At 43.9% G+C, this 25,585-nt stretch overlaps 1 protein-coding gene across 1 annotated transcript in view; it reads left to right on the top strand.

Moving 5' to 3' along the window:
* The first annotated feature begins 285 nt into the window (after window positions 1-285).
* pde1ca (phosphodiesterase 1C, calmodulin-dependent a) overlaps window positions 286-25,585 on the top strand; it is a 46,853-nt gene continuing 21,553 nt past the window's right edge. The window contains exons 1-10 of the mRNA XM_068304596.1: window positions 286-370; window positions 5,655-5,705; window positions 5,843-6,002; window positions 20,121-20,234; window positions 20,357-20,539; window positions 20,975-21,041; window positions 22,042-22,158; window positions 23,061-23,201; window positions 24,046-24,146; window positions 24,267-24,395. Of these exons, the coding sequence (XP_068160697.1) occupies window positions 286-370; window positions 5,655-5,705; window positions 5,843-6,002; window positions 20,121-20,234; window positions 20,357-20,539; window positions 20,975-21,041; window positions 22,042-22,158; window positions 23,061-23,201; window positions 24,046-24,146; window positions 24,267-24,395 (1,148 nt within the window). The remainder of the gene's footprint in view (window positions 371-5,654; window positions 5,706-5,842; window positions 6,003-20,120; window positions 20,235-20,356; window positions 20,540-20,974; window positions 21,042-22,041; window positions 22,159-23,060; window positions 23,202-24,045; window positions 24,147-24,266; window positions 24,396-25,585) is intronic.

Below are 25,585 nucleotides of genomic sequence, written 5' to 3'. Positions count from 1 at the left end.
TTAGCGAACATCTTGCATACCCTCCCTCTCTCTCTCTCAGCATCAGAGTGGTCTTGAGGGATTAAAATTAGTGAGTAGGAGGGGAAGGATGCCGTCATTCCTTCTTAACATGAGTGCTTGAAGCTGTGACGTACCTCCAGTCTCGAAGAGGGCTAAAAGCGCTACCAGGGTTACAGCCACTTGGGGGACACAGGCTTTAGGTTCATTCCTCTCCAGGGAAATACTGTGTTTTTCCTCCAAACTTACAATGAGCAGTGAGCACACGGGTGTACATGAAGATCCACAATGGCAGAACAAATATCTAAAAAACATGGATTTAAAAAGTGCCGGAGTGCCACTTTTAACATTGATGGCTTTAGCTTCACCATCGGTAAGGCAATCTCTATAGTATGTATTTATGTATGTATGCAGTGAGGTTCTACTTTATGTGCTAAAGCTGTTGAGATTCTTTAGCTGTCAGAAGTTTGAAGACAATTTTAAGAGAAGTATAGGTGTAATAGATGTGGGGAATCTTGAATATTTTGATATAATATTAAATTATATAATATAAAATATATAAACATATAAAAACTTATGTGCAAAAACGCACATTTACTGCTGCTTCATTCCTCTTCATCACTACATGTTACAATGAACAGCCTGATGGCCACAGGCAGGAAACATTTCCTGTGGCGTTCAGTGGTGTATTTAGGAAGGGTCGTCCAACTGCTGAACAAAGTCCTTTGTTCATGTACAGTTGGTGGTGCTCATTATCCAAGATGGCTTTTTGTTTGGACAATGTCCTTCTCTCCAACACTACAGTAAGTGAGTCTAAATTTACTCCAACAATGTCACCAGCCTGACATCTGCCGTCCTCAGACCACTGCCCCAGCACACCACTGCACAGACTAAAGCAGTGGCCATCACAGATTGATTGAACATCTTCAGCATGGTGCTGAGGAAGACCTCAGCCTCCTCAGGAAAAAGATACGTCTTTGGCTTTTTATGTCGAGGGTGTCGGCGTATCTCACCCGGTCTAATTTATTGTCAATGTGGACACCCAAGTAGTTGTAGTCCTCAACGATATCCACATTGACCCCCTGAATGTAGACTGGGGTTACCTGTCCTTTCATCCTCCTCAAGTCCACCACCTGTTCCTTCATCTAAGCCACGTTGAGTTGGAGGTGGTTTCCCTTCCACGGTGTGACAAAATTGTCTGCAACAGCCCTGTACTCCATGTCATCAGTCTTACTGATAAATCTAGCCATCACTGTGTCATCAGAAAACTTTTGGAGATGACAGGTATCCATGCAGTAGTTGAAGTCTGTGGTGTAAAGCGTAAACAGAAACAGAGAGAAAGCAGTCCCTTGTGGGGCCCCAGTGTTGCTGACCACCCTATCAGACACACAGCCTTGCAAGCACACAAGCTGTTGTCTGGAGGTCAGGTAATCAACAATCCACTTGCACGTGATGTCTTGGGTGCAGGGACTATGGGTGTAGGAGAGATGCAGCCTCAACACAATAGAGATGTTTCAGTAGGTGAATGTCCAGCATTGTTTATAATGTCATGACGTTGCACACTCTGATAAATGGTGCCAGTGTGGCATGTATCTTTAATATTGGTAGTCCATCACAGTAAATAAAACGTGTTTCATGGCACAGTTTAAAAAAAAAACTGTGTCATGAATCATTATCCAATTAAAACTGCTGACTGATGGGAAATTAGTCATGGAAATAAATGACAAAAAGCAATGGGCAGGTTTGTATTTGAGACAACCGTTAGATACTAACGTTAATTATGGTAAAGTTGGAAAGATATTTACAGACTTAAACTTAACACACTTTTTTGTCATTCATCACATTAATGCTATTCTGTTGGCTCTCACTTCTGCATATATGTTGAGTCTGCACAATGGAGTCAATGCCTGTATGAACTGTAAGTATTTTTGGTCGGCATTGTGCTGTTTGTCACTCAGATCTTTGGTGGATATTATTCAAAGGTTACGGCGTTATTTAATCTATTACGTCATAACAAAGACCACAATTCAAACAGCATATCCCAACTAAATGATAAAATAAACACCTGGCCACGGAATGACTGAATGTGACTGATGGGCTTGAAATCTAAGATTGTATACTGAACTCACATGGACAGTTCCATGTTCACATAAAAGTTCTGGTAAATAAGGCACACTTCAATATTCACATGAGATTAATAAAAGGACTTGTACGTGCCTTTTACAGTATGCGTGTTTGCTGAATACTGTCTCTTTGGGAAACAGAAGAGATGGGCCATGCATGTGACATTGTTATGAGTTGTTGTTATTATTTGACCTCAGGGAGCCATCATCACTAATGAAGTGGCTTTAAAATGTGGCTTTACTCAAGTCCTGGTTCTTTGCTATTCTCTTAGCCACTTCCCCACCCACTCTCTCTCACTCTCTCTCACTCGCTCTCTCTCTCTCCCTCTCTCTCTCTCTCTCTCTCTCTCTCTCTCTCTCCCTCTTGTTTTCTTGAAAAAGTACAACTCCACTATGCAGAGATATGACCCTACGTTAATGGTGTTTTCCGCTCTTCAATGACACAAGCCCCCTTTCCCTTTTTTTCTAACCCCAGCTTTGATTTTTTTTTTTTTGCACGTGCTATTCCCTGTGCTAAGTTCAGTTTTTGTTGTTGCTATTTTTATGCAGAGTATTATTATTATTATTATTATTATTATTATTATTATTATTATTATTATTATGCTTCTTCTGGAAGAAAGTATTCACTATAGCCATTTATTATTGTTAATGTAGCCAAACTATGACAGGAAAAGGTAGAGAGTTGGTTGACATGATGCAGAGGAGGAAGGTAGACATACTGTGTGTCCAGGAGACCAGGTGGAAAGGTAGCAAGGCTAGAAGTTTAGGAGCAGGGTTCAAGTTGTTCTATCATGGTGTAGATGGGAAGAGAAATGGAGTAGGAGTTATCTTGAAGGAGGAGTTTGTTAGGAATGTCCTGGAGGTAAAAAGAGTGTCAGATAGAGTGATGAGTCTGAAGCTATAAATAGAAGGTGTGATGTTCAATGTTGTTAGTGGGTATGCTCCACCTCTAGGATGTGAGATGGAGGAGAAGGAGAAACTCTGGTTGGACTTTGATGAAGTGATGCAGAGCATGCCTAGAAGTGAGAGAGTTTTCATTGGTGCAGACTTCAATGGACATGCTGGTGCAGGTAACAGAGGTGATGAGGAAGTGATGGGCAGGTTTGGTATCCAGGAGAGGAATGCAGAAGGACAGATGGTGGTTGACTTTGCAAAAAGGATGGAATGGCTACAGTGAATACTTTCTTCCAGAAGAGGCAGGAACATAGGGTGACCTATAAGAGTGATGGTAGGAGCAAAAAGGTAGACTACATCTTGTGTAGACGGTGTAACCTGAAGGAGATCAGTGACTGAAAAGTAGTGGTAGGCAAGAGTGTAGCCAAACAGCATAGGGTGGTGGTGTGTAGGATGACTCTGATGGTGAGGAAGATGAAGAGGGCAAAGGCAGAGCAGAAGACGAAATGGTGGAAGCTAAAAAAGGAAGAGTGTTGCATGACTTTTAGGAAGGAGTTAAGACAGGCTCTGGGTGGCAAGGAGGAGCTTCCAGATGACTGGAAAACTACAGCTAGTGTGATTAGGGAGACAGGTAGGGGAGTACTTGGTGTGTCATCTGGAAGGAAAGTAGATAAGGAGACTTGGTGGTGGAATGAGGAGGTACAGGAGTGTATACAGAGAAAGAGGTTAGCTAAGAAGAAGTGGGACACTGAGAGGACTGAGGAGAGTAGACTGGAGTACAGGGAGATGCAGCGTAAGGTGAAGGTAGAGGTAGCAAAGGCCAAACAAGAAGCTTATGATGACTTGTATGCTAGATTGGACAGTAAGGAGGGAGAGACTGATCTATACCGGTTGGCAAGACAGAGAGACAGAGATGGGAAGGACGTGCAGCAGGTTAGGGTGATTAAGGATAGGGATGGAAGTCTATTGACAGGTGCCAGTAGTGTGATAGGAAGATGGAAAGAGTACTTTGAAGAGTTGATGAACATGGAAAATTAGAGAGAACAAAGACTAGAAGAGGTGACTGTTATGGACCAGGATGTAGCAAAGATCAGTCAGGATGAAGTGAGGAGGGCACTGTAGAGGATGAAGAGTGGAAAGGCAGTCGGTCCTGATGATATACCTGTAGAGGTTTGGAAGTGTCTAGGAGAGGTGGCAGTAGAGTTTCTGACTGGGTTGTTCAACAAGATCTTAGATAGTGAGAAGATGCCTGAGGAGAGGAGGAGAAGTGTGCTGGTGCCCATTTTTAAGAACAAGGAAGATGTGCAGAGTTGTGGCAACTACAGAGGAATAAAGCTGATGAGCCATACAATGAAGTTATGGGAAAGAGTAGTGGAAGCTAGACTAAGGGCAGAAGTGAACATTTGTGAGCAGCAGTATGGTTTCATGCCAAAAAAGAGTACTACAGATGCAGTATTTGCTTTGAGGGTGTTGATAGAGAAGTACAGAGAAGGCCAAACAGAGCTGCATTGTGTTTTTGTAGATCTGGAGAAAGCTTATGACAGGGTCCCCAGGGAGGAACTGTGGTAATGTATGAAGAAGTCTGGAGTGGCAGAGAAGTATGTTAGAGCGGTGCAGGACATGTATGAGGACTGTAAGACAGTGGTGAGGTGTGCTGTAGGTGTGACAGAGGAGTTCAAGGTGTAGGTGGGACTGCATCAGGGATCAGCTCTGAGCCCCTTCTTGTTCGCTATGGTGATGGACAGGCTGACAAACAAGGTTAGACAGGAATCTCCATGACTATGATGTTTGCAGATGACATGATCTGCAGTGAGAGCAGGGAACTGGTGGAGGAGAAGCTGGAGAGGTGGAGGTTTGTCCTGGAAAGGAGAGGAATGAAGGGTAGCCGCAGTAAGACAGAGTACATGTGTGTGAATGAGAGGGACCCAAGTGGAAGAGTGAGGTTACAGGGAGAAGAGATCAAGAAGGTGGAGGATTTTAAGTACTTAGGGTCAACAGTCAAGGGCAATGGTGAGTCTGGAAAAGAGGTGAAGAAGCATGTACAGGCAGGATGGAACGGGTGGAGAAAAGTGTCAGGTGTGATTGAAGAGTTTCAGCTAAAATTAAAGGAAAGGTGTACCAAACTGTGGTGAGACCAGCGATGTTGTTTGGTCTAGAGACAGTGTCACTGAGGAAAAGACAGGAGGCAGAGCTGGAGGTAGCAGAGATGAAGATGCTGAGGTTCTCTTTGGGAATGACCAGGAAGGATAGGATCAGGAATGAGTACATCACAGGGACAGCACGTGTTAGAGGTTTTGGAGATAAAGTCAGAGAGACCAGACTGAGATGGTTTGGACATGTCCAGAGGAGAGATAGTGAATATATTGGTAGAAGGATGCTGAGTTTTGAACTGCCAGGCAGGAGGCCTAGAGCAAGACTAAAGAGGAAGTTTATGGATGAAATGAGGGAGGACATGAAGGTAGTTGGTGTGAGAGAAGAGGATACAAAGGACAGGGCTAGATGGAGGCAATTGATTGGCTGTGGTGAACCCCTGAAGGGAAAAGCCAAAAGGAAAAGAAGATTATTATTTTGTATTATTATTAATTAAGTCTAAGAAAAACGTGACATGTATTGTTAAGTTTCTAATTCTTCTCTTCACAGTTGCAAATGAAGCAGGGGAAAGCAATCGATATCCACTGACACGCTTTAGACGTGAGTTGACCATAATTTAATAATTGTCAGTGAAGTATGAACAAAATCCGGATTTGATGATGTTCTGATGTTCTGCCATGATCAGAGATAAAAATGAAGACAAAAAGGTGATACTCACTTACATGTAATCTGTTCAGGCTCACGGTCCCAGAACGCATTGTGCACAACTGCCATGGCCAGCTCTGGTATCACTGACAACAAACCCATTCTGATGGACTCCAGAAGCACGGAGGAGATTCTGGCTGATGAGCTTCTGATTCCTGATGAACCTGATGCCATGGAGAAGGCGGCAATCAGGTCACACATCCACACAAACATTTTGGCAATCCCCCCAACAAACAGACAAACAAACAACAAACAACAAACTTACCTTTTTTAAAAATAATACAGTTGTATTTACACACAGTACAAATGTATTACATACTTCTGTGGCATCTAATTGATGCCATACCACCAAGAAAACATAATTATTTGGGGGCTGTTGAAAGCACTTGACAAAAAAGTGCTTGAAACCCAACTGAATGTGTCCAATTATAATTGAACAAATTTGTAATTATGGTATTAACATGAGGTTGTACTGAAAGTCTACAAAAATGAACAGCAAGAGCCACAATTGAATGGGGATTTTTTTTAAAAAGTATCCCTATGAGACCATAAAAAGCAGTGCTTTCAAATACATTTTTTCTTCAGTAGCTACAAAAGCAATGCTTTCCAATGAGCTCCTGGTTGAATTTGTGGGTCCTATATTCCGTCAGAGTATGCACAACTTTACCTTCATGTAGGATACAGATGATGGGGTCGGCTCAGCCAGGTTCTGAGGGCTACATGGGGGGGGGGGGTGGCTTTCCAGAAGATGGGCCATTGTCTGTACTGCTCCACAGCCACACATGTCCTCTGTGAGGTAGTTCCATACCTTCAACAGTGCTTTGCACCTCCCCTGCTCTACACAGTCTGTTGAGCTGTCGAGGGTCTTCCAGGTTGGCCATGGAAGGTTGAGTCCACTGGTGAGGCATTCTATAGGTGTTATTCCTCTTTCTTTTCAGTCTTGGCCTTGGGTGTTGGGTTGGTGCCACCCTCCACATGTCGGTCCGGGCCGATTCCTTGGTAGACTGAAGAGGGGGGACTGTGTGCAGGAAAGTGGCTCTAGTTTGGATGGGGGTGCTGTGTGTCCATACATGGGGTGCCTCATTTGTAGTGCTGATACAGAAACCTCCCCGAGGTGCAGCCTGGGAAATTCTGACTGGTACAATCTGATATCACTATCTGATTACCACCACCAGCAGGCCAATATCTGTATACCTACCTGAGCAACTTATTGGATGGCAACACCAAAGATTTGTACATAATTGTTTACACTGCAAAGTGTGGTGTGCAAAAATGTTCAAAACTTTATTATCTGAGTGCAACCAATTGCCTCAAGTAGCTGCCTTATGATTGCTAAACAATTGAACGTTGACCTAATGACTGAAAAGCTCACCTGTGTAGAAGCCATAGACATGTTTGTAAATATTTCAGACAATGAAGTGGCCACTCTTCGGAGAAAGAGGTGCTTGTACCACACAGATTAATGAAATTAGAACACTGCTGGTTTAAAATGGAGATGTTGAATGGGTGGACAAAAATATACATGTGTTACGCTTGACCACTGAGCATTTTAATTGTACTCTTAAGTCAGCACAATCATTAATCACTGAAGAAGAGAAGGAGAGTGATGCTGTTCATAGGTATGAATGGAGAACACAGAACACAAATGCACGTCATATGGAGGAAGCAGCTTTAAAATAAAGAATGGAGAGCATGGAGATTCAAGATAAATTATTGGAGGCAGGAGCTAAGCTGGAGGTTCTAAATGACGGTGGAGAGCAGGAGGATGCTATGAATGAGCACCTGGAATCGAGCAAACAACAACTGGCTGAACCAACTCTAACTGGGCCATCTGTCTTTAAGTTTGTGCTGGTGGTACAGTGCCTTGCGAAAGTATTGGCCCCCCAAAAAACTTTTTGACATTTTGCTACATTTCAGGCTTCAAACTTGAAGATAAAAAACTGAAAATATTTGTCAAGAATCAACAACATGTGAGGCACAATCGTGAAGTGGAACCAAATTTATTCAACATTTTATATTGTGTTTACAAATAAAAAACTGAAAAGTAGGACGTGCAAAAGTATTGACCTCCTGTTCTCTCAGCTCAGCTAACCGACTCCAGAAGTTCCCTGATGACTTCTGAATGATCCAATGTTGACCTAAATGACTAACAATGACAAACAGAGTGCACCTGTGTGTCATTTGGTCTCAGTTTAAATGAACCTGCTCTGTGATGGTCTCAGAGGTCTGTGAAACGAACACAGTAGAACAAGCATCATCATGAAAACCAAAAAACACACCAGGCAGGTCTGGGATTAAGTTGTGTAAAAATTCAAAGCAGGAATGGGATAAAAGAAGATTTCACAATATTTAAATGTCTCGCAGGGCACTGTGTGGGCAATAATATCAAAATGGAGAGAGCATAAAACCACTGCAAACCTACCAAGACCTGGCCGTCCCTCTACACTTTCAGCCCAAACAAGGAGGAAACTAAGCAGAGAAGCAACCAAGAGGCCCATGGTCTCGCTGGATGACCTGCAGACATACACTGCTGAAGTGGGACAATCTGTCAAAGAGTGTTACGGCACATTATAGAGTGGAACCCAATTAGTGACACCAGAGTCCAAAAATCCAAAAAGCTGCGTTTATTCAAACAAAAGCAGGCGGAGGACCACAGCACGTGTGTGGTAAAAGGGAGCAGCAGCAGGGAGACCAGAATCACCAACATCAAAATGGAGCAACAATTTGGCACTGTCTGCGTGGAGAGCTGGGTCTAAGAAGCCGGCTGATTGCAGATGGGATCCAGGTGAAGCTGCTCCCAGGACGACTCCGCCCACACACCCACACCTGTGAACACAGGACTAGGAGGAGAGGCTGGAGCAGTCACCAACACAGGGCGTGACAGTACCCCCCCTCTAGAGGGCGACTCCAGGTGCCCAACCAGGCTTATCAGGAAAAGCCCTGTAGAAGTCACGGAGGAGTGAAACATCAAGGATGTGGCCCCGTGGAATCCAGGAACGCTCCTCCGGACCATACCCCTCCCAGTCCACCAGATACTGGAACCCCCTACCCCTCCGCTGGACGTCCAGGACGCGACGGACAGTAAAGGCCGGATGCCCATCCACCAACCGGGGGGGAGGAGGGGGAACGGACGGACGGCACAGAGGGCTGCAAGAGACAGGCTTGAGGAGGGATACATGGAACGAAGGGTGGACATTTAGAGAGGACGGCAACTTAAGGCGGACCACAGAAGGGTTAATCACTTTTTCAATGACATACGGGCCAACGAATTTGGGTGCCAGCTTACGTGACTCCACCTGGAGAGGGAGATCCCGAGAGGAAAGCCACACCTTCTGACCAGGCTTATAAGCAGGGGCTGGCTTACGACGCTTATCCGCAAGCTCCCGATTCCGAGTTGCCGTGCGGCGTAGAGCAGCTTGAGTGGTCTTCCACACGAGGCGGCAACGTCTGAGGTGAGCTTGGACAGAGGGTACAGAGACATCCCTCTCCTGGTCAGGGAACAGAGGCGGTTGGTAGCCCAGACAGGACATGAAGGGAGACATCCCAGTAGCAGAAGAGACAAGGGAGTTGTGTGCATATTCAATCCATGGCAGGTATGTACTCCAGGAGGATGGATGGCGTGAGGCCACGCAACGCAAGGCAGACCCCAAGTCCTGATTCACCCGCTCCGCTTGTCCATTCGATTGTGGATGGTAACCTGAAGAGAGACTAACAGATGTCCCCAGAGCAAGGCAAAAAGCTTTCCACACTTGAGATGTAAATTGAGGTCCTCCATCAGAGACTATGTCAAGGGGAATTCCATGCAACCTATATACATTATTGACGAGAAGGTTAGCAGTTTCTGTAGCAGAAGGTAATTTAGTTAGGGGAACAAAATGCACGGACTTGGAGAATCGATCTACTATTGTAAGTATACAGGTATTACTCTCTGAAGGAGGAAGACCCGTGACAAAGTCTATGGCGATGTGAGACCATGGCCTGCTGGGAATTGGGAGTGGGTGAAGGAGACCAGCTGGCTGCTGATGAGAGAACTTGCTGCGAGCACAAACAGTACACGATGAAACAAAGGATCGAGTATCCTGCTTCATGGTGGGCCACCAAAACCTTTGTTGCAGAAATGAAAGTGTGCGGTTATAACCAGGGTGACAGGTAAGTTTAGATGAATGGCCCCATTGAAGAACTTTGGACCGGACAGAGTCTGGGACAAATAAACAATTTGGTGGGCCATTACCTGGGTCTGGCTGAGAGCGCTGAGCTTCCTGAACTGTCTTCTCAATCTCCCAGTGCAAGGACCCAATCATGCAGGCAGGCATGGTCACCGGGTAATCCACAAATTGTGCTGGAAGGAGAATGGTCTCAGGCCGAGAATCGGATTCATCAACAACTGACTGACGGGATAGAGCGTCTGGTTTAATATTCCGAGAGCCAGGCCGGTAGGTAAGGGTAAAGTTAAATCTCCCCATGAAAAGAGCCCATCTAGCTTGCCGAGAGTTTAACCTTTTAGCTGCCCGCAGGTAGGAAAGATTTTTATGGTCCGTCCAGATAATGAAGGGATGCTCAGCTCCCTCTAACCAATGACGCCATTCTTGGAGAGCCAAAACCACAGCTAACAGTTCTCTGTTACCAATATCGTAATTCCTTTCTGCTGGAGAGAGTCAGCGGGAAAAGAAAGCACACGGGTGAAGTTTTTGGTCCATAGCAGAGCGTTGAGAAAGGACGGCACCTACTCCAGAGTCAGAAGCATCAACCTCCACAATAAATTGCCTGGTGGGATCTGGGTGAGAGAGAACTGGAGCTGAAACAAAAAGAGTCTTAAGCATATTGAATGCAGCATCTGCTTCAGAGGACCACTTATATGGGATAGATGTGGAGGTGAGTTGGGTAAGAGGGGCTGCTTTCCTGCTGTAGTCTTTAATGAATCTGCGATAAAAGTTCGCGAAACCAAGAAAACGTTGGAGTTGTTTGCGGGTCTCAGGTCTCGGCCACTCGGCCACTGCTTTTACTTTTTCGGGGTCTGCTTTGACTTGACCCTGCTCAATAACAAAACCAAGAAAATTAACTGAAGTTGCATGAAACTGACATTTCTCGGCCTTAACAAAGAGTTTGTTTTCGAGCAGACGCTGAAGAACAGTGCGGACATGTTGACTATGTTGCGGAAGGTCTTTGGAAAAAATCAGGATGTCATCTAAATAGACAAAAACGAACTTGTTGATCATGTCCCTGAGAACGTCATTGACTAATGTCTGAAAAACCGCAGGGGCATTGATTAACCCAAATGGCATAACTAGATATTCAAAATGTCCAATAGGTGTGTTAAAGGCAGTTTTCCATTCATCTCCAGTTCGGATGCGAACAAGATGGTATGCATTCCTGAGGTCTAATTTGGTGAAAATGGTAGCCTGGTGGAGTGGCTGGAAAGCCGAGTCTATGAGAGGCAGGGGATACTTGTTTTTCACTGTAATTTCATTTAATCCACGATAATCAATACATGGGCGCAATGACTTGTCTTTCTTGTCAACAAAAAAGAATCCTGCAGCCAATGGAGACGATGATGGACGAATTAACCCAGCTGTTAATGAGTCTTTGATATACATCTCCATTGCTTCCCTTTCGGGGCGTGATAACTTGTACAGACGGCTTGAAGGCAAGGGGGCGCCAGGCAACAAGTCAATAGCACAGTCATATGGTCTGTGTGGGGGTAAAGACAGAGCCCCTTGCTTACTAAAAACCTCTCCTAAATCGTGATAATCCTCAGGAACTAAAGACAAATCTGGAGGACTGAGTAGTGGAGTAGGGGGTCGGACATTGGAAGTTACAGCCGAGTTGAGGCAATGGGAATGGCAAAAAATACTCCAGCTGGTTATCTTGTTAACTACCAAGGACAACTGGGGCATGGGGGGAGCTGATAACCAAAAGTTGTATAGTTTCACTATGATTCCCGGACAGTAGGAGGGTTAGGGCACAGTGCGGTGAGTAATTTTGGCTAGGGTGTCTCCATTTAATGCATTAACATTGCGAGGTGCCTCAATTAAAACAGTGGGAATATTGGCTTGCTGAACTAGGGCTGCGTCAATGAAATTATCGTCTGCACCAGAGTCAATGAACGAGAAGACGGGAACAGACTCACTCAGCCAGAAGAGAGATGACGGGACTTGGAGGCGATCAGGGCAGTTGGACTGGGGAGAGGAGATTTGGCTCACCATGACCTCTCCCCTCACTGGTGAGCCCTCTCTTTTGGCCGTTTCGGACAGGTGCTAATGTAGTGGCCGGCCTCACCGCAGTAAATGCACAGGCCCGATCTCCGGCGTCGTAGTCGTTCATCAGGAGAAAGGTGGGCTCGACCCAATTGCATAGGTTCCTCCGTAGGCAGTACTTCCAAAGGGTTAGACGGCACAGGAGAACTGGTTGGAACATTAAACACAGGCATTTGAGAAAAGATGTGGCCCCGAGGAGTAGGTGGACGATTGGCCTTCTCTCTGCGCCTCTCCCTAAGCCGGTTATCAAGACGGATAGTCAGAGTTATGAGCTCTTCAAGATTATTGGTTTCATCCCGGGCTGCCAATTCATCTTTAATATTCTCAGCTAATCCCCATAAAAATACACCTTGGAGAGCCTCATTGTCCCATCCACTCTCAGCAGCCAAAATACGGAAGTCTATGGCATATTGGGCTACTGAGGAGGAACCTTGGCTAAGAGCTAGCAAACGCTTAGAAGCCTCCTTTCCTTTGACAGGATGATCAAACGCTCTCCTCATTTCTCGGGAAAATACCACATATGATTGACATGTACGTGAATTACTGTCCCACAAGGCCGTAGCCCATTGAGCAGCCTTGCCAGTAAGTAAACTTAGAATGAATGCAATGCGGGACTTATCTGAGTTGTATGTGGAGGGTTGTTGCTGGAACACCAGAGAGCACTGGAGGAGGAAGCGACCACAAGCGCCCAAATCACCAGAGTATCTCTCAGGAATGGGCATGAGGGGTTCCCGGGAAGAGGAAGGCTGAAGAGGCGGGCCCGATGGTGGTACAGCAGGGTCAGAAGAATGACTTGGTCCAGGAGAGGCAGCAGCAGAGGAGGCGAGAAGAGCAGGGAGCTGGTTCATCTGGTTAGTGAGCTCGGAGATAGTTGAAGACAGGTCGTGAAGCTTCTCCACTACTCCCTGTAACGTCTGTTCATGTTGGCCCACAAGAATCCCTTGTGAGGACAAAGCTTGTTTAAAAGCGTCTAGGTCACTTGGGTTTGTCATGGCCAGATTGTTCTGTTACGGCACACTATAGAGTGGAACCCAATTAGTGACACCAGAGTCCAAAAATCCAAAAAGCTGCGTTTATTCAAACAAAAGCAGGCGGAGGACCACAGCACGTGTGTGGTAAAAGGGAGCAGCAGCAGGGAGACCAGAATCACCAATATCAAAATGGAGCAACAATCTGGCACTGTCTGCGTGGAGAGCTGGGTCTAAGAAGCCGGCTGATTGCAGATGGGATCCAGGTGAAGCTGCTCCCAGGACAACTCCGCCCACACACCCACACCTGTGAACACAGGACTAGGAGGAGAGGCTGGAGCAGTCACCAACACAGGGCGTGACAATGAGACAACTATTAGTCGTACTCTGCATAAATCTGGCCTTTATGGAAAAGTGGCAGGAGAAAGTCTTTTCTGAAAGAAAACCATAAAAAGGCCAATTTGGAGATTGCGAGGAGACACAGATGACATGTGGAACAAGGTGCTCTGGTCAGATAAGACCAAAATTGAACTTTTTAGGCTGAATGCGAAATGTTACATCTGGTGTAAGAGTAACACTGCATATCACCCTGAAAACACCATCTCCACTGTCAAACAATGTGGTGGCAGCATCATGCTCTGGGGTTGCTTTTCTTCAGCAGGGACTGGGAAGATCCTTAGAGTTAATGGGAAGATGGATGGAGCCAAATATAGGGCGATTCTGGCAGAAATCTGTTGGAGTCTGCAAAAGACCTGAGGATGGGGCGGAGGTTCACCTTCCAAAAGGACAATAATCCTGAACATAAATTCAATTCTACAATGGAATGGTTTAAAACTAACCATATAAAGGTGTTAGAATGGCCAAGCAAAAGTCCGGACCTCAATCCAATAGAGCATCTGTCGAAAGATCTGAAAATTGCTGTGCACAAACGATTTCCATCAAACCTTAAGGAACTTGAGCTGTTTGGTAAGGAGGAATGGGCAAATATTTGTCTCAAGATGTGCAAAACTTATAGAGATATACCCAAAAAGACTTGCGGCTGTGATCGCAGCAGAAGGAGGTTGTACAAAGTACAAAGGGGGCCAATATTTTTGCACGTCCTACTTTTCAGTTTTTTATTTGTAAACACAATATAAAATGTTGAATAAATTTGGTTTCACTTCACAATTGTGTCTCACATGTTGTTGATTCTTGAAAAATATTTTTATTTTTTTATTTATAAGTTTGAAGCCTGACATGTAGCAAAATGTCAGAAAGTTCATTTGGGGGCCAATACTCTCGCAAGGCACTGTATTCGCACCTAAAATATCACTGCAAACTGCAGTGTGACATCTGCGAAGCAGCTCCATGAACATCAGAACTTCCACCAGCCCATGACATGAAAACAGTCATGACATTACTGCTGATACTGAAATCCTGCACAGACAGAAGGAGGTCACGGAATTAATGAGGGGAAAACAAAATTATTTTCTTTTGTCCAAAAGGGATGCACCTGCTTTCAATGATAATCCTCTGTCTTTTCAACCCTTCATTCTTGCCTTTGAACATTCAATTGAGAATAACACTAGTAAATGTTGAGATAGACTCTACTTTCTCGAGTAGTTTACAGAAGGACAAGCTAAAGACATTGTAAGGAGTTCATGCATTTGGATATCCGCCAAGGCTATGCTGAAGCTAAACATCTTTAAAGAAACATTTCAGGAACAAAATTAATATTGTTAATGCATACTGAGAGAAGGCCATTAATTGGACTCAAATGAAACTTTATGATGGAAAAGCTTTCTTTGCATGTGCTTTATACTTAACACAATGTCGTAATGCAATAAAAATTCTGGACTGTCTTGATGAATGGAATGTAGCATCCAACCTGAAGTTGCTTTCAGCTAAGCTGCCATGCAAACTACATGAATGGTGGGAGAATGTTGTGCATAAAACTTCTCAAAGAAAAAATACACACATAGAATTCACTCATCTTGTAGAATTCTGGGAACATTAGTCTGGTGTATTACTATATCCTGTGTTTGGGGACATTAAAAATCCTCTTCCAAGTAAAAGATCAGTCCTGAAAACCAAACCTGACACAAAGGGAAATTGTAAATGTAAATGTAAATGTGTGTCAAATGTAATGTACTTTATTAATCCCAGTAGGGAAATTATTAGTCCACTCTATCACAATGGTAGTTAGGAGCATGCATATATATAGTGTGTACAGGCCCGTAGTGTGTAACCCTAACCCTAACCACACACACACACACACACACACACACACACACACACACACACACACACACACATACACATACACACACACACACACACACACACGACGGGCCTGTAGGCATGCAGGTGAGGGGGAGGTAGAGTGGTGGGCAGCTCCTTTGTGGTGCGCCAAAATGATCAACTTATAAAGGGGACGGCGCCTTGATCAAGGGCACCTCGGCGGTGCTCGGGAGGTGAGCTGACACCTCCCCCTGTCAGCTCACACAGTGAATTTTTGCCACTGACCCCCTGGTCCCCAGGCCAAGACTTAGCCGACTGAGCTACTGCTGCCTCTTCAGAACTGGACTTTCTTGATGAAATGATGGTACCAGCTGAAGCACAGGTACCATCATTTCCAACTAAGACAGCAAACGAATAAATTTGTTGAATCCTTGTCTTTATGTAGCTTTTGCTTAGACAGGCATGATATTACTGACTGCAGAAAAAAATCGAGTAACGGCCACATGAACAGATATTAGAACATCTAAAGACAAATGGACATTGCTTTGGCTGCCTTAAGATAGGAGATATTGGCAAGAACTGTATTAAAAGAATGATCTGTGAGACATGCAAGTGTGAACATTCCACATTACCAGTAAGAAATCAGTGAGAATGCAGAGTCCTGTCAACAGTGCCCTGATCACAGCGAATCATGCAACGGGGGCCAGCCACTGTGCACTAACCATTGTGTCTGTTCTAGTGAAGGCATTCAAGGCTTCCAGAACAATAATGGCCTATGCATTCCTTGATCCAGGAAGCTGAGCCACATTCTGTTCTGACAACATCATGCCCCAGGTCAATGTCAATGGTCGCAAAACTGAGGCTTCTCTACTAACAATGGAGAGGAGCAGTTAGATGCTACAAGTTTACAGGGCTTGAAGTGGGAAATAATCATTTAAGTATGTTCATTGACCTGCCTACAGTGTACACACAAGCTGAAGAATGACCTAAAAAATGGCCTTATCTCAGTGGTAGAAAGCTGTAAAGAATTGGCGTGCCAAAGGGAATGGAGTTCAATCATGTTTAAAAATGGCCACTATCACTTACCTTTACCTTTTCGTAAAGATGATGTAACTTTGCCTGACAACCAGGACTTAGCAGCACAGCACATAGTGAGACTGCCTGCCTGCCAGGCTACCCGCCAGTCTTCCTGCCTACTTACCCACCCACCCACTTATCCGTCCATCTGTCCATCTTTCCTTTCGTCCATCCATCCATCCATCCATCCATCCATCCATCCATCCATCCATCCATCCAATGTTACTGCTGAGAAAAAGATTCCAAGACTGGGATTTGTATGATATTATCAGCTTTTACAAAGGAAAAAGTGATGCACTAGAGAGGGGAAATAACAGAGGTCTTAAGTTATCCGAACACTGCCTAAAAGTAATTGAGAGAGTGTGAAGTATGCACAAGAACAACTGACCATTGATCAGATGCAATTTGGATTTGTGCCTGGTCAGTGAAACAACTGTTGCAATGTTCATTGTATGCCAAATACAGGAGAAAAACCTAGCCAAGGAAAAGGTCTAGTTTTCCAGAGTGGCTTTTCAGCTCAGTGCAGGCTACTGTACGTACTCCAAGGCCTCAAGTAGGGATTGTTTCAGCAACTCCCTTAGTGACAGCTTCGGGGTGCACATTGTCTTCACCTGGGTTCTGTGCAGAGTCCTTTTCTGTTCATCATAGTACTGAAAGCTCTCTCATGTGATTTTCACACTGGCTGCCCTTGAGAGCTTCTGTTTGTGAATCATTTAGTCCTCTCCTTTGACTCAGTAGAGGAACTTCTAGATAGTCTGCACACATGGAAGTCAGGTTTGGAGGCAAAGGGTCTTCATCTCAAAATGAGCAAAACTAAGATCTTGACATCTGACCAAATTGCCTGAGGCAATTGCAGGGTACCGACTGGCCAGAAGGACTGGAGCCTCGGCTGTGATGAAAGCAAAACAGCGTGGGAGGATTTTGCTGAGTAAATGGACTTTCGGACAGCAACAAGGTAGTTCTGGAGGACTGTCCGACATGTCATGAGGGGCAAATGGGGGACCATCCAAGATGTATACGGCAAGGATGGGACACTGTTGACCTTGACTACGGAGGTTGTCGGTCGGTGGAAGGAACACTTCGAGGAACTCCCGAATCCAACTACCCCAACTGACCCGTCCTCTGTTGCAGAGGCAGAGCTGGAGGATGATGGGGATTCCAATCAATCTCTCTGGACGAAGTCACTGAGGTAGTTAAACAACTTGGTAATGCGGTGGCAAAGCCCAGGCTGTTGGCGGTGGCAAAGTCCAGGCTGTTGGCGGTGGAAAAGAACAGGCTGTTGATGAGATTCACCCGGAAATGCTGAAGGCTCTGGATGTTGAAGGGCTATCATGGATGACATGCCTCTTTTACATTGCGTGGAAGTCTGGGACAGTGACGAAAGAGTGGCAGTGGGGTGGTGGTTCCTCTTTTTAAAGAGGGGCCAGATGGTGTGTGACAACTACAGGAGCATCATACTCCTCAGCCTCCCTGGGAAAGTTTACTCCAAGGTGCTGTAAAGGAGTGTCCGGTCAATTGTCAAACCTCAGATTGAGGAGGAACAATGTGGGTTCCGTCCTGGTCGTTGAACAATGGACCAGCTCTTTACTCTCGCAGAGATCCTAGAGGGGGCTTGGGAGTATGCCCAACCAGTCTACATGTGTTTTGTAGACTTGGAGAATGCGTACGATCGGGTCCCCAGGGACTTACTGTGGGAGGTACTGCACACGTATGGGGTGAGTGAGAATCTCATAAGGATCATCCAATTCCTGTATGCCCAAAGTTAGAGCTGCGTTCGGATTCTTGGCAGTAAGTCGGATTTCTGAGTTCCTAGTGACTGTTGACCTTCACCAGTGCTGTGCTTTGTCACCAATTCTGTTCGTAATTTTCATGGACAGAATATTGAGGCATAGTCGTGGTGAGGAGGGTTTACAGGTTGGTGGGCTGAGGATTGCATTGCTGCTTCTTGCAGATGATGTGGTCCTGTTTTTGAAGCGCTCACTGGTCCGGTTTGTAGCCGAGTGTGAAGCGGTGTGGATGAGGTTCAGCACCTCCAAATCTGAAGCCATGGTCCTTAGCAGGAAGCGGGTGGACTGCCTTCTCAGAGTGGGGAATAAGGTCCTTCCACAAGTGAAGGAGTTTAAGTATCTTGGGGTCCTGTTCACGAGTGAGGGAACAATGGAACGTGAGATCGGACGGAGATTTGGGGCAGCAGAAGCGGTATTGCAGTCGATTTACCACACTGTTGCCACAAAGAGGGAGCTAAGCCAAGAGGCAAAGCTCTCCATCTACCGTTCAATCTTCGGTGTTGCCCTCACCATGACCCATCGCTCATGACCGAAAGAATGAGATCGTGGATACACACGGCTAAAATGGGCTTCCTCAGTGCGATAGCTGGTGTCTCCCTTAGGGACTATTCGCGAGGGGTTCAGAATAGAGTCGCTGCTCCTTCGTGTCGAAAGGAGTCAGTTGAGGTGGTTTGGGCATTTGGTGCGGATGCCTCTGGCGAGCCTCCCGAGGGAGGTGATCCTGGCACATGCAGCTGGGAGGAGACCTCGGGGCAGACCCAGGACCAGGCGGAGGGATTATATCTCAACACTGGCCTGGGAACACCATGGGATCCCCCAGTCCCCCCAGTCAGAGTAGGTGAATGTGGCCAGGGAAAGGGAAGTTTGGGGCTCCCTGTTGAAGCTGCTACCCGTGGGACCCAACTATGGATAAGTGGTAGAAGATGGATGGACGAATGTGCAGAAAAAGTGTCAGCCGTAATTCAATCTTCTGCAGTGGGGGCTCCCACTGGGTTCAAAAGAATTGCAGCAACATACCTGGTATGTTAACTTTCGATCCTTTGTTTGGATGTAGCAGTTGCCAGGGTGCAGACCAAGTGCTCAGCTCTTGGTAGTTAACAATGCCTCCAAGTTGTGGATCCATTCTGTGAGCTTGGGGACACCATCTGTGCTGCAGGTGGCTGCAACACTGTCATAACAACCAGGGTGAGATCTGCCTCGGGTAAATTTAGGGAATTGGCCATATGGAGAGATCATCAATATCAATTTGCTCTATTTGATATTTGATGGTTGTGCTGTGAAGACACAGAAGTAGGCCAAGAATAATGTAGGGGGTAGTGGTCTCTTAAGGCATTAAACCTCTCTCCAGACAGCTGCCCATCGGGATGGTTAAAAGGGAGCCGTACAAAGTAAAGCTGAATACAATGTCATACCAGCAAATGGATAGTACATTAAGCAATATCTACTACACAATCCCCACCTATATATTTGAATAAGCTCACTTAAAGACCTATCGCTGTTACACTCTGGGCGTCTACCCAGAAGTTCGGGCCGCTAGCCAAGTTAGTTGCGGTCTTCACATTTGTCCATGTCTCTCACTTACGGAGAGACATTGGTGAATAAATGATGATGAAGCCGTTTTGGCTTCATCAAACATAGTGGTTTAAATTCTTTGATTGTGACGGACCTCAGTTGTCGTGTGTGATTTATTCACCAGGACCGAACTCACGAAGCCGGCGTCTACCGGACCGTAACGCCGAAGCGGCCTTCGTCTTCATGTTCGTCCTTCCTACACACAAAGCCGTTACGGCTACGTCGGACACAGTGGTTTATTTTCGTGTGACGGCAAAGAAAAGAAAGGAAATTAAGTCTGTAATTATTGTTTTATTGTGGAATTTCCACGGGTTCCCGCTAGTACCAAAATAATAATTTAAGGGACAGATCCTTCACAGTTTCTACAGTCCAGGTGAAGCATATGGTGAGATTAAGCCATGATGTCAATGTAGAGTGATGGTGGTGTTACAGGTTGCGGTGTCTTGTAAAGCAGCTGGAAAATGGGGAGGCATCCGTTGTGGACCTGAAGAAAAACCTGGAGTATGCTGCCTCTATCCTTGAATCGCTATACATAGAGGAAACCAGGTAAGAAAATGTTTTATGAATCTGCTTTTATTAAACTACTTTAATAAGTATGCATAATGGTTGATAGTTAAAAAACAACAACACTTTTTTTTAAATGTTTGTTAATTTGTTTCTTCTTGCAGGCGGTTAATGGATCCAGAAGATGATTTGAGAAACATCCAGTCAGACTCAGTACCATCAGAGGTGCGTGATTGGCTGGCTTCCACTTTTACCAAGCAGAGGGGCCGGATGCTGCGTCGTAGTGATGACAAGCCACGCTTTCGCAGCATTGTCCATGCAGTACAGGCTGGCATCTTTGTTGAGAGGTATGTTCTGATAGGATATGTCCGTCCGTCCGTCCATCCGTCCATCCGTCCATCCGTCCATCCGTCCGTCCATCCATCCATCCATCTAGTGCACTTGATGTAGTAGTTCTGAGGCATTGCTTGTTTTTCTTGAATTACTTCTTGAATTACATTTTTATGTTTTTCCCATTAAATCACATCTTTGATTTGTTTAATATTATTCATTAAATGCTGATGATTATTGAAAGATTAAAAATAAAATTAATAATAAGACCGAGTGTCTTTTACTGGTTTCCATGCACAATCAGGATTTTAAGATTGCATTCTGTTTAGCATTGACCAGAAAAAAGACCTGTTATTCATTGCATTTATGTGGCTGGTACAATGGCAGTCAACAAAATAGTACATTGTCCAGACAACTGTGTCAATAATGACTGTGCCACTCCTCTCTAACAGGATGTACAGAAGGGCATCCAGTCTGTCTGGTCTCAATTATCCACAAAACGTCATCACTGAACTCAAGGTATTTATAAATATAAATGTTAACAATAACATTACACAGTTTTTTGTTTTTTTAAATTTACCGGTACTACATGCGCAAATTAATTTCTCAAAATTTCATTGCATGTACTTTTATTTTTACATTACAGATTAAAGATTAAAGATCCTTTTATTAGTTCCCTGTATGGAAAAAAGTGTTCCACTCTTGTTAGTCATTACACACGTGTATACAGTGCGCCCTCGCGCATTTACACATCAACACTCGCGACTCACCCTCTTTGCGATCTTTGGTAGGCAGTCACGTGATACTGTACGCGCATTCTTTTGGCTGACGGCATCCGCAAGTGCGCTACGTTCCATGAGTTTCGGACTTCCGTGAGACACAAAAGTACTTTAAACAGTCTATCAGAGTGTTGGAAAAGGTAATACAGGTAGAAAATGGTTTAATAACAGCATGGGGAGGGTTCATAAATGTTTAAATTACTAGGGCTCTCTGTATGTGTATATATATATATATATATATATATATATATATATATATATATATATATATGTGTGTGTATATATATATATATATATATATATATATGTGTGTATATATATATATATATATATATATATATATATATATATATATGGTTCTGGCCCAAAACGCACACACACACACAAGGGGCCTGTAGTACATGCAAATGATAATGAGAGGTATGAGAGTGGTGGGCAGCTCCCTTGGGGGGCTCCCCACTGAGCAGCTTATAAAGGGGATGGTGCCTTGCTAAAGGGCACCCCGGCAGTACTCAGGAGGTGAACTGGCACCTCTCTACTGCTAGTTCACATTCCGAATATTTTTGCCCAACACGGGTCTTGAGCAGGCCACTCTCTGGTCCCCAGCCCAAGACTTAGTGGACTGAGCTACTGCTGCCCCCATTTTTATGTTCTTTGATGATGATGATTTACTATAGTAATAAGATAATGAACAGGTAAGCAGATACTCACATGCAAGTGAAACTACTCATGTGTTCCAGCGCATTGACACATGGTCCTTTAACGTGTTTACGCTGAACGATGCTAGTGGAGACCATGCACTGAAGTTTGTCTTCTATGAGCTGCTCACAAGATATGACTTGATTAATCGTTTCAAGGTATGTCAAAAAATTCCTAATGCATTAACATAGGATGGCTGTGTGTGTGTGTGTGTGTGTGTGTGTGTGTGTGTGTGTGTGTGTGTGTGTGTGTGTGTGTGTGTGTGTGTGTGTGTGTGTGTGTGCTTGATTTTGAAAGACAGTGTTCTTGTAGTTGTTTCTTAAAGTATACAACTACTGTATATACAATATATTGTTGTATTGAAAATAGTAGGCCAAACAGCAAAACAATATATAAGTACAGCAATCGTATTTGGGAAAATTACACTAACAAATAACTAACTACTCTTACAGGTTTGTTTAAAAAAACCCAACATATTCTCTGGGGGCTGTGTGAAATTTGTTAAATCCTCAAGTGATGTCACCTTAAATTTTTGGACGCAAGGCTACATTATCCACTCTTCATAAGTAGTATAAGAAGAACTCAGTTGAGACAACTGTCGGCTGTCAAGCTTTATTGTTGTCAATGGAGATTCATGTTTTCATCAATTAAAAATAGAGCCTGGGTCCTGCCCTGCGTTTCTTCCTCAATGAGGGAGTTTTTCCCTGCCACCGTCGCTTATGCTTGCTCTGGAGGGCATTGTTGGCTTTCTATCTGTAAAGCGCTTTGACATGTCTTCAGATATGATTCAGCGCTATATAAATAAAAGTTGAAGTTGAAGTTGAAAAATATTATATATTAAAATAATGTAGCAATAATAAGAAACAATTCCAACAGCGGTAGTTGTATTGCACCTAGTGAGAGTAAAGTAAAATTTAAATAGAAATAGACAAATGATACTTAAACAGTACTATTCACTATTATTAGTAAACTGTCACTATTAAGTAATTTGGAGTTATCCTAAGATGGTGTGATCATGACAAAAATGTTTTGCTGTGCTACTCTGCTATTTCTGCTTCAGATCCCTGTCCCTGCTTTATTATCATTTGTGGACTCATTGGAGGTGGGCTATAGCAAGCACAAGAACCCATACCACAACCTGATACATGCTGCTGATGTCACACAAACCATCCATTACCTGCTGCTTATGACCGGTATGGTGGTAAGTCTATGGTAATGGGTAAATCTTTCCACACCTTTTTGGATTTTAGAATGTACTGTACAGTATATGATTGCTTTATGGGAAGGGTCCTTTTCAGCATTTGAAGGGGTAATAAAACGTCAGGGCAGGTCAATCTGTTTTGTACAGATATTGACCATTCAGCAGGTTTAAGTCCATTTAGCACCTATTTTAAATGTGGACTTTAAAGCTAACAAACACAAAAGCACTGAAAACAAAACCAACAGTAGGAAGTGCTGCAGGAGTCGTCAAAGACTCTTACGTTTAGTTTTACCTCAATGCCAATGCAGAAGGAAGGACACGCTTGTAAGACATTTTTTGCCATCACCTACAGGCTCCAAAAATATGGACAGTTCTCTATTGCTTTGGCCTGCCAGGGATTTATTCAGCCTGTTTCTACTGCGGAGGGTCTGCGTGCTTAGGTGACAAACACTGGCTTTTCATGACCCACTCCATGGATTTAATGGATCTGAAATTTTTATCAGTCTATCCTACAGATGTAGTAAATGGTATTTTATCAGAAAGCATTGATGACATCTGGGATGTCATCATCTTAAACATTTCCTAGATTCAGTCCTCTGTCAGATCCACTGTGGCTGTTGGAAACCGAGGCACATGATAAATACCATCAGTGCTCATCTGACGGCCTGCTGCTTAAGCTAGTTCAGAGGATCCGGTGTTTGAATTTCACAGATTGAACAAAAAGACTTTTTGAGCAGATTTTGTGAAGATTTTACTTTTGTTAGCAGTATTATCAATCAGAAATAAATGTCTCTTAAGTGCCTCTCGGTCTCAACCCTCCCTCTTTTTGCCTCCCTACCCACAGCATTGGTTGTCTGAGTTGGAGATCTTTGCCATCATTTTTGCAGCTGCCATCCATGATTATGAACATACAGGAACTACCAATAACTTTCATATTCAGACCAGGTAATATTCAGCTGTAATAATAATGTGAATCACTGTTGTTGCTGTGAAAATATTTAAACTGGATGTTGTTTGTACAAAAAGATGAACATTATGAAGAGTGTAGTTGTGTTTGGTTTGCAGGTCAGACACAGCAATGTTGTACAATGACCGAGCTGTTCAGGAGAATCACCATGTCAGTTCTGCATACCGACTTCTACATGATGATGATGAACAGAACATCTTCTCTAATCTTACCAAAGATGATTGGAGGTGAAGAGATTGTCTCAGATTGCGGACTGTCACTGGTTTATAAGATTTAAGAGTCACAACTGTTAACTGTTAGCCAATGGGACTACCGAATCATTTCCTGTATTATCTATATATTATAGATAATACAGAAATAATGTATTATATATTTTCCCTTTCCTATTGTCATTTTAGAAAGAGTTAGGGCAGGAGAACGACAGACGGAATATGTCTTCTCTTGCTGAAAGCTGGAAGTAACGACTTTCAACAATTATGGTTGAGCCGAGTACTCATTTCAGATGAGTATCCAGTACGGATAACGCATCTTTGACGAGTACAAGTACGATACGAGTAAAACTCGTCAAAACTTGTGCTTGTAAAATCCTCAGAACTGACTGTTGTCTCTATTTCGGTCTGTTTAAGGTTACTTGGTGAACTTGTTTCTTGTTTTGTTTTGTTGTGCATACGCGGTGCATTAGACCGGACAGAGCTGAAAACTGCCCGTGTCACATCGGTCACCGCCTCCACTCCAGTGTTTTGTTTTTTTTTCGTTTTTACCTGCTTGCTCTTAGTTTGACACTTTCTCACTTCAGTACAAATTATTTATATACTGTACAGATATTTTAACTGCTACATAGCGAACGCACACACACACACATGGACACACACACACACGTGCTCTTACAAACCTGTAAGAGTAGTTAGTTATTTGTTAGTGTAATTTTCCCAAATACAATTTCTGTACTTACATATTGTTTTGCTGTTTGGCTTACTATTTTCAATACAACAATATATTGTATATACAGTAGTTGTATACTTTAAGAAACAACTACGAGAACACAGTCTTTCAAAATCAAGCACACACACACACACACACACACGCACACACGCACGCACGCACGCACGCACGCACACACACACACACACACACACACACACACACACACACACACACACACACACACACACACACACACACACACCGTAACACTCAACCTCCTCAAAGATTTCTGTAACTACTAAAACTCCCATAGACGGTGATTTTGACTGCTCAAACAATATTTGTATGTCATTTGGATTATCATTGAAAATATCTAAGATTAAATTGGTGGAATAGATAAAAACAAATCAGGACACTAAATTAAAACTAATGATTTAATGTTTTATGAATGTAATAAACACAACATAACGTCAATGCAATTACACATCCAAAC

Source organism: Antennarius striatus, chromosome 20, assembly GCF_040054535.1.
Source record: "Antennarius striatus isolate MH-2024 chromosome 20, ASM4005453v1, whole genome shotgun sequence".
In the NCBI taxonomy this organism is placed as follows: Eukaryota; Metazoa; Chordata; class Actinopteri; order Lophiiformes; family Antennariidae; genus Antennarius; species Antennarius striatus.
This window is presented reverse-complemented; position numbering and strand designations above follow the sequence as displayed.